The 9,310-nt window shown below is 52.7% G+C and overlaps 1 protein-coding gene across 1 annotated transcript; it reads left to right on the top strand.

Moving 5' to 3' along the window:
* Nucleotides 1-313: 313 nt before the first annotated feature.
* Nucleotides 314-7,332, top strand: TENT5B (terminal nucleotidyltransferase 5B). Its single transcript, XM_061442872.1, has 2 exons — nt 314-564; nt 3,868-7,332. The coding sequence occupies exons 1-2, from the start codon at nt 382-384 to the stop codon at nt 4,885-4,887; spliced, it is 1,203 nt and encodes a 400-aa protein (XP_061298856.1). The 5' UTR covers nt 314-381; the 3' UTR covers nt 4,888-7,332.
* Nucleotides 7,333-9,310: the final 1,978 nt, after the last annotated feature.

The raw sequence follows: 9,310 nt of genomic DNA, 5'->3' as shown, positions 1-9,310 counted from the left end.
GGGCCCCACCACCGTGCCCCGCCCCCTCCCCTTTCGCCCCGCCTCTTTCCTCCCTCCTCTCCTCTAATTGGCCATCAGCTCACCCCCACCCTTCCCTCTGGGCCTATGGGAGCGCGGGAGAGGCGGCGCTGCGGGGCGGCCATTGGCGGCGGGGCCGGGCCAATGGGTGCCGCGCCGGCGGGGCTATGTAAAGCGGCGGCGCGGCGGGGGCCCCGCAGTGCTGGGGCAGGCGGCGGCGGGGCGGGCGCTGCGGCTGCACCGGGCACTGACGGCGCCTGCAGGCCCCGCTGTGCTCCGCGCACGGCTTCCCCTTCGCTTCCCCCCCCGTGCTCCGGCGCCGCTTCCGGGTGATCGGCGCGGCTCTTCCGGCGGGGCTGGGCCATGCTGGCGGCGGCGGCGGCGGGGCCCGCTCCGGGCGGCGCGGAGCAGCCCGGCGGAGACCGCTTCAGCGTCCTGTCCTGGGAGCAGGTGCAGCGGCTGGACCAGATCCTGGGCGAGGCCGTGCCCATCCACGGCCGCGGCAACTTCCCCACGCTGTCGGTGCGACCCCGCACCATCGTGCAGGTGAGCGCGGGGCCGCGGGGGCAGGAGGAGCCGCTCTGCCGCTGGACTCTGCCCCGGTCCCGGCGGGGGGCGGGAAGGAGCCAAAGTGCTGAGGCGGTGGTTACCGGGCCCTGGGCCAGCCCGGCCCCCCCTGCGGGCTGAGGGCCGGGCTCCCGGTGCGGGAGGGGTGGGTCCCGCTTCCCGGTGCTGTTGGTGTCGGTGGTGTGGCTGCTGCCCCCTCCCCGGTAATGCCTAAGTTTAGGAAAACCGACCTTGAAATAGCCTTGTATAGGAAAATGAACGCGTTCCTAATGCCTGATCCTGCTCGACTTGCTCCCACCCTGCAGCCCTCCTGTTCTTGAGCTGTTTTGGTGGCTGAGGCAGAGTGGGTTCTCCAGAGCTGCTCCCATAGGATTGCTTCATGCTGGTGGGCTTGTTGGGCTGGTGTCTTGGAGCAGTTACTGCTTGCTGTGTTAGATCGAGTGTCAGTGGCCTTTTGGTTGTCATCTGTATCCTCCAGGGCCTGCCCAATACTGTCTTGCTAAACAGTTCCTGTTAGTTTAACCATAAGGTAATAACTGTGTTTAATGTTGAACTAAGGATGTAGTTCAAATAAGCTGATGCATATTCATATTTGGGAGGCAACTTCATGCCTCAGTAATGACTCATCAAATGTAAAATCGGGCATGTTGGCTTCTAATTAAAAGGGCTCTTCACAAAGCTCACCCCAGCCTGGCTTTCACAAGAAACCCATCGTTGGGATTCTGAAGCCTTGAGAAATATTCCTGCTAGAGCCTGGAAAATGGGAAGGTGACATTTGAAAGGCTGCTCTGTGAATCCCAATGCCTCGAGTTCCTGCTGCATCTGGTGGGGGCAGAAGTGCTAAATCTTGGCTGCTGACACTTTAAAGTGAGTGTGAGAGCTCCTGTCAGGACATTGCCCTCAGGTTGTGCAAGGCCAGCGAAGCCTGGCGTGGTGCAGCATCAGATGTTCCACAGTGTCTTACTGCTTAATTCTACCAAAGTAAAGGCATTTGCTGTCAGAGCTGCTGAAAAGGATGTTGCTACTGGCAACTTCAGGCACCACATAACTGAGGGCTGTCATTCGGACCAGCCACACCGGCAGACCCTGTATTTAGGGCTGACTAATGTGAAACGAGTAACCTAAAAGGCAGTTCTTTATTGCGTGCTGCTGTTGTTGTTGTGGGAGGTGGGAAGCGGCTGGTCAGGATGCAGGCAGGCTTTGCTCCTGCCTGCCTGTCAGAGTCAATTATGTGAACCACACATAACGTGAGGTGCTGTTTTGGGAAGCAGGTCAGCAGCTGCCTAACCCTGTAAATATCCAACCCTCTGGGGAAGACACATACCTGAGCCCACTGCCTGCAGCCAGGGAGATGTGCTCCGGCTGGAGAACTGGGGGCAGTGGTGAGGCTGCAGGCTGGAGCTGCCTTGGGGTGATTTGGGACAAAGCACGTTTGAGCAGATGGGGGGGGGTTCCACCTTTTCTGAGTACATCTCTCATAGGTGTGCTATGAGTCTGAAGCTTATGGGTCTGTGGTGTTGCTGGTCCTGAGCTGTGCCCAGAAAGGGCTTGAGCCGGTGCTCTTTGGCTCTAGGAAGTTAATGTGGACTGAGATCCTCTCAAAGCACTGGCCCGAGTTCTGCAGCAGGCACTTTTGTGATTTCTGTCTTCTCTCTCTAAGCCCAATAGCACAACACTCAACTCCACAAGTAGTGCTGGAGCTGTGCCTTGGGTGAGCAGCTCCAGCAGCTGATCACTTTGCACCAGACACGCACCAGGAGTTGTCTTGGTGGCCTCTGTGATGTTTGTTCTATAGGGGGGAATAACCCTGTGTCTCTTCCAGGGGTAAATTCAGTTTCCAGATTCTCTGCCTTTGGAAATAGCCCTTTTTATGGCTGGATTGGATGTGCTGATGGGGACTTGGGAGCTTGCTGGTTAACTGTTGCCTGGCATGTGGCTGTCACCATTGGGCTGGCAAAGAGCCTGGGTGCACTTCTGGACCAAGCAGCAGTGGTTTATGTCGGGGAGCAATAGGGAAACACCAGTGGAGAAGCTGCATCATGAGATTTAACCAAGTCCCTGTTGAAAACCACTCCTCAATTTGTATCAAGAGATGTGCTGTTTGCTGAGGGGCAGTTTGATACCTGCTGAGACCCATGGAGCTGTAACACTTTGGTGACCCCCAAACTACCTGCTCAGGGCTGTGTCCACCAAGCAGGTTCCCAGCTTTGAGTTTCAGTGGGGCCTCTCAAAGTAGGACAGCCTGGCAGAGCTCGCCTGGTCGCACTGGCTCCCAGTGATATGATTTGTCCATCTGTATCCCAAGCTTTTGCTCTTTCAAGCTCTAGCCTTGCTTTGGGCACTGGGGGAGCTGGCTGGCTCGCTGGGGCTCCCAGGGCAGTGGGTAATTGCTGGAGAGGAACATGAAAGGATGAGAGATGGGAAGAGGTGAACTTAATCTTCCTGGGATCTTTGAGTTTAGTTAAACTCAAATTATAAGCTGGTGTCTAGATAGTTTATTTTATGGTCTTGGGGTTATTTCAGCCTCTTGCATGTTAAGTAATCGGGCAAGTGATTCAGCTTTGCTCCGAAGGAACAAAGCTTTGGAGGTACTGGTGGGTGTGCCAGGACTGAGCAGGCAGCATTAAAATCACTGGAGTAACACCCGCAAGATGAAAGCCGTCTCTTGTGCTTGATAGCATGCCAAGTGCAGCGCGAAGCTCTGACACACTGGAAATTGTTAGGATACACTTACTAGTTAGGACATGAACTTGCATGTGCCTGGCTGGGGCTTTGGAGCAGTTCTGGCATCTTGATTTGCCTTTAGTGAATCTTGACAGGCAAAGGGGATGGCTGAAAGGAGTGAGCCACTGTCATTAAATCACCAGGGGCAGCTGTAGACTTTGCTGCTGCCTTCTAGTTGGAATCCTTGTTGGAATGGCTGCTCTCTTGATGCTTGGAAAGGCTGCAACCTGGGGAGGGGGGGATGAAGGGAGCAGAGACCACCCCAAAGATGAGTGCAGGTAACCTGGCTTTGGTGGGGGAAGGAGGGGAAGAGCAAAGAGCCACTTGTGCAGTAGGAGACCTCTACTGCAAGGGAAAAAGTAAAGGAGAACCACCCCTTGGCTGCTGGCAAAACTCTGGATGCTTTCCAAAGTGACCTATTTCTGATGGATTAGCTCTTTATTTCACTGTCTTGCACTGGAGTGACCCATATTAAGTGACGGGAGTGAATCCTGCTGCTGTAACCAGGCTGCTCCAGGAATGTTTTCTTGCTTCTCACTGACTCTCTCCATATCTCAGGTTGTCCGTAGTCGCCTGGAGAAGAAAGGAATTGCAGTCCATAACGTCAGGTTGAATGGTTCAGCAGCTAGTCACGTTCTACATCAAGACAGTGGCTTGGGGTACAAAGACCTGGATCTCATCTTTGGTGTGGATCTGAAGACCGAAGACGTCTTCCAGCTTGTTAAAGATGTGGTCATGGACTGCCTGCTTGACTTCCTCCCCGAAGGTGTCAACAAAGACAAGATCACACCCATGACGCTGAAGGAGGCGTACGTGCAGAAGCTGGTGAAGGTGTGCAATGAGACCGACCGCTGGAGCCTCATATCCCTCTCCAACAACAGCGGCAAGAACGTGGAGCTCAAGTTCGTGGACTCCCTCAGGCGGCAGTTCGAGTTCAGCGTGGATTCCTTCCAGATCATCCTGGATTCGCTTCTGCTCTTCGGAGAGTGCTCGGAGAACCCCATGGCCGAGAACTTCCACCCAACGGTCACTGGGGAGAGCATGTACGGGGACTTTGAGGAGGCAATGGACCATCTCCGGAACAGGGTCATCGCCACGAGGAACCCAGAGGAGATCAGAGGTGGGGGGCTTCTGAAATACTGCAACCTCTTGGTGAGGGGATTTAAGCCCAAATCAGAAGTGGATATGAAGGCGCTCCAGAGATACATGTGCTCCAGGTTTTTCATAGACTTCTCTGACATCGGTGAGCAGCAGAGGAAGCTAGAGTGCTACCTTCAGAGCCACTTTGTGGGGATGGAGAACAAACGATATGACTATTTGATGACCCTCCACAGGGTGGTCAATGAAAGCACAGTCTGTCTTATGGGACACGAAAGGAGGCAGACCCTGAACCTCATTGCCATGCTGGCTGTGAGAGTCCTGGCTGAGCAGAACATCATCCCCACGGTCACAAACGTTACCTGCTACTACCAGCCAGCCCCTTACGTCAGTGAAATAAACTTCAACTACTATGTCACCCACGTGCAGCCCTTCCTGCCTTGCAATCAGTCTTACCCAACGTGGCTTCCCTGTAACTGAGCCAGAACAGACTTCAGGGCCTTTCCTCCAAGGTAATCCCATACCTTGGGGGGAATGGGGAGGGTGGGGGCAAGAAAAAGAGACAAAGCAACCAACCTTCCTAGAACTGCAACGAAAAGAAGCTTCCTGGACTTGAGTGCCTCATTCCTGGGTTTGTTGGAATGAGGCCTGTACACTGTGATGGGAAGTGCAGTGCTATGGAAACCAGATGACCTGGACGTTTACAGGAAGACTCAATTGCTTATTGAATTGTGGAGGTCATGGGGGTGGGTGGGGGTGTGTGCAAGGGGAGATTGTAGAATTACACTAAGGTAGAGCTGCACTGCCCTGGAATGGCTCTGAACGGGGCTGGTTTTTAGTGTGGGAGGTGTTAGGGGTGTGCAGACTTGTGGCTTCTGAAGTTAGGAGCCAGAGTGGCGAATTCCTTTGAAGGACCAAAGAATCCTGTTTAAGTGCCTGTAACCATACAAACACAACTGTACTGTAAACCTCTGCAGGGGCTGATATCCCAGGAGCTCAAGTGGGGGTGTCTGAAGAGGCAAATGTTTCTGCTGGGGAGGGAGGGGGGGGTCATAAGATCATTTCTAGTAACCTTGCTGAAGCATGACTGGGGCTGCAGGTTACGTGTTGCTGAGGTTTTCTGGCATGGCTTCTGCCTGTGAAGGGCCAGCTGGAGCAAAGAGCTCTCCAAGTGGAGTTGTATTAACAGGGGTGGGCTTGGATTCCATGTAAATGCCAAAATAGAAGTGGGGTAGGGGGAGTGCATGGTGGGCAATGCTGTGCAGAGCTGTCTGGAGAGGAGGCAGCAGGGAGATACATATAGGAATTTACTTCAAGTCTGCAGTGCCAAAGTGTAATCATGTACAGGAACGATGAGGCCGATCTGTCCAGGAGCCTGCCCCGGGCTCCTCTACCTAATCCTGTGTTTTGTAGGGGAATTTGAAATGCTGCTGATTTTTCTTGGTTTTTGGCGTGCAGTGTGGTGTTAATGCACAAAGCCAGAGACCAGCTGGGTTATCTGGAGAGATGAGGCTTGTCCTTTGAAGCACAAACCAACTTGTTCACTAGTCAGGTATCTCCAGCTGTTGCTGTGTTGGGGGCTGAAGCCAGTGGTGTTCTAGGAGATAGGCAGACCTCTTCCAGTGTCCTGTGGTGGGGATCTTCCCTCTGCCAGGGGCCTATCTCCAGAAGCAGACGATTTCCAGCAATGTGATTCCACATGTGAGCTACTGATAGCATTTGAAATTCATTCCCTAGCTAGAAATGGAGCTTGGGGGGGGGGTGGGTGAGCATGCAAAGGTCAGTTGGCCTTAGGGGAAAAAGTATGTCTTAACAAACCCTCTTGTGTGTTCAGGGTTTGGCTCTCTCAGCCAAACGTGGCTTTGAAGTAGTCAGGTGTCTGGAGCATCAAACAGTCTTTCACTGCAGTGCCTGCATTGCCATGCCCATTCTCTGGAATCATCATCTCTGCTTTAACTATGCATGGAGGGAGAGGTGGGCCAGCAAAGCAGGTGTTCCCTAGAGATGCTGCTCTGGGAACACTGTGACTCCATGGTGCTTCCTCCGAGGTATTTGAGTATCTTTATCTTGGGGTTTGTTTTGTTGTGACACAACTGTACTAGCTGGGCAGATTGAATGCTCTAATAAAGACTAGATCCTTGGAATGTCTATAGCCAGATTGCTACCTTCTTTGGGGATTGGGCATAAGGGGTTGGGGGGAGCGATCTGGGGGCTCTTGCACTTACCATGAACTAACGTGTTTGAAATTGGTCCAGCTTTGCTTCCGATTCAGTTAGAGCTGAAGAAGTGTCACTAACATTGTTGTTATTATATGTTTAACTGCCTTCCCGTGGAACAGCTTTGCCTTCATGGGCCAGGCTGGTGTGTGGGCTGTGCCACAGCCCAGGAACTTCTCAGTGCCCAGAGCCTGGTCCCTGTGGTGGGAGCTTGAGCTTTGTCCAGTGCGAGGTAAAACTGGTTTAAGGGCTGCTTTTGAGATCCAAAGGATGCAGCCTTCACAGCTGCAAGGGGAGATAGCTTTTGCTTTCATTTGAAATCTCAGTTGAACTTGTAGCATGCTTATTTTTTACAGGCTGCTTTACCTGCAGGCACATGGACACACTGAACAGATTCCCTCCTTCCCTTTCAGATGTCAGAAAGATTCCCTAAAGGGCAACTTATGTTGAGATTGCACTTTTGATTTACAGTGTGTGTGTGGTGGGACTCCTATGAGTGGGTTGAACCTGAGTTTTTTCTAGACCTTGCGGTGATCCTGTGCTGCCTCCTGCGAGGGGGCAAGTGGAAGATTCCAGTAACTTGAATGACGCTTGGGTTTTGTTTTAAATGTCTTTTCCCCTACACCTGTATCACTTGTCATGCGATGGGCTTGACATAAACTCACTAGATTCTTTAGAATCTGTTGCAAATAAATACAGTGTATTCAAATCTGTTGGGTTTTTATTTGCTTGTCCATGGGGGCAGTGTGGTGTGAGATGCTGACCCTCCTCCCACCGAGAACCAACTGGTTGCCTCAAGAGGAGCAAGCCTGGTTCTGGACCTGGCCAAGTGCATTGGGGTTGCTTAGTCCCTCCAAGTGAAGGAACTGGAGCCTGGGAAGGGTGTCGCTGTTGGCAGGTCACTGCCATGGTGAGGAAGGTTTCTATTTATAAGGGTGTTCTTTAGTGTTCTGCATCTTCCCTTTTCCTGGAAGCTCCTCAAGTTGCTGCTGGGGGAGGGAGCCTGACATGGAGCCTGCTTGGTGCTGGTGGTGATCTGTGGGCCCTGCTGCTGGGAATGGTACTGGGAGACTTGTGTTTCCTATGGCTTTGTTCTCAAGCAGAAGGTGGCTTGAGTGATTGAGAGTTGCTTATTCCTGTGCAGCTGACCCACCTGCTAGATGGTTCCTCTTGGAAAGGGGAGGCTTTGAAAGGTTTGTCTCCCACAGGAGCTTGGATCTGCTGATGGTCAGGCCAGTGTCTTGTGTGATAGCTGGAAGCTGCCTGCCTGTAGCTGGGTGCACGCTCTTCCAGCTCTGGCTGCCCTCCAGCTTCAGATGAAGTTTCACTTCCCCTTGTCAAGCTACAGGCAGTTCTGGTTCCACTGCAGCAATCACTGCTGATGTGCCAGTCCCTCTCTGGAGCAAACTTGCTGGCTCTGCATCTCCAGATGGTTACTGTTGAGGGCTGAGCTTCGCTCTGATGACAGGTCTGGGTTGTTCTGCTGTGCCTGGCACCATGTAAGACCGTGTCTAGGTCGCCTGCTTGAGTAGGACTCTGCTTTAGCCAAGCTGATTCTTCTCTCAACCTGCTCGCAGTGAGAGGGGATTCTTACAACACAGCACAAAGCTGCTGCCTTCCCTGAGCGTGGCTCTAAAGCATCAGCTTAGTCTTTCAGTTGTCTTCTCAGTGCCAATGGTCAGTGCTGCTGATGCTCATAAACTGCCTCTGGATTTGTGACCCTGAGCAGCAAAAGCCCTGACAGAGTCGGCTTCTCATTGTTGGAGCGGATCAGGCGCTACAAAAGGACATTGGTGGAAAGTACTAGTAGTGATCAGAAAGGAGGTATCAATGTTTACAGTGGGGAGTTGGATCCCTCTTTTGTTAATTGCCAATTAAAAACAAACCCAAACCAAGCCAACATCTCTCTTCTCACAGCCTGTAGCCTGTCACTTTTGTTTTCTCTTTGAACAGAGGCTGATGGACAAGTTGGGATGTGCCTGAGTATCTGGTGGAGGAGATCTGGGCTCCAGTGCTGGGTGTGTTGGTGTGTGCTGCTCTCAGCCTTGGATCTGGAGTTTCGCTCTGAGGAAAGGCATGTGTTGGGATAGACCACGGTGGTGTGCCTGTAGGAGGATGGTCTGTGTTACATTGACAGTGTCCAGCTTGGATAACAAGCCCATAGTGCAGCCTGTGTGTGAGCACAGCATGTGCCCTGCAGCACCCCTGCAAAGGGCTGCTGGGGTGATGCCTTGAAATGCAGCCAAAACCATTTGGTGTTGTATCAGCAGGATCATTTCCAGGGTTTGCAATGCAGATTTTACAGCTGCGGCCCTGCCCATGGTTAGCTTCCTCCTGGAAGGACATGGAGCCGTGCTGCAGGATCACTGAAACAGGAGTAGTTTGTCTTGGATCTGTGTAATGCAGGAAGCATCTTGCTCCAATCTCCCTCAATCTGCTCAAAGGGTGGCACCATCTCTATGCAGGCACAGTGCTAGACCTAGCCTTTGTATCAAAGTTGTGTCTTGGTGTGTGTATTTAGTCTCTCTCTTGTAGTCCACCTGTGTTTTCTCCTCCTCCCCAGGAGCTGCTGGGGCAGCGCGGGTGCTCGCTTTGCTATTTGAGATGATGCAGGGTGAGAGAACAGTCTGTCTGCAGCTTCTCTTTCCATTTATAGCTGTGTTGGGCGATCCAGCGCACGGACCCTT

Source organism: Pezoporus flaviventris, unplaced genomic scaffold (assembly GCF_033815535.1).
Source record: "Pezoporus flaviventris isolate CSIRO_AGI_PZ_B2104156 unplaced genomic scaffold, CSIRO_AGI_Pfla_v1 ptg000254l, whole genome shotgun sequence".
Lineage (NCBI taxonomy): Eukaryota > Metazoa > Chordata > Aves > Psittaciformes > Psittacidae > Pezoporus > Pezoporus flaviventris.
This window is presented reverse-complemented; position numbering and strand designations above follow the sequence as displayed.

Coding starts and splice junctions, on each gene's coding strand:
- TENT5B (XM_061442872.1), top strand. CDS start 382: ATGCTGGCGGCGGCGGCGGCGGGGCCCGCTCCGGGCGGCGCGGAGCAG. Junction 565..3,867: donor GACCCCGCACCATCGTGCAG/GTGAGCGCGGGG, acceptor TCCATATCTCAG/GTTGTCCGTAGTCGCCTGGA.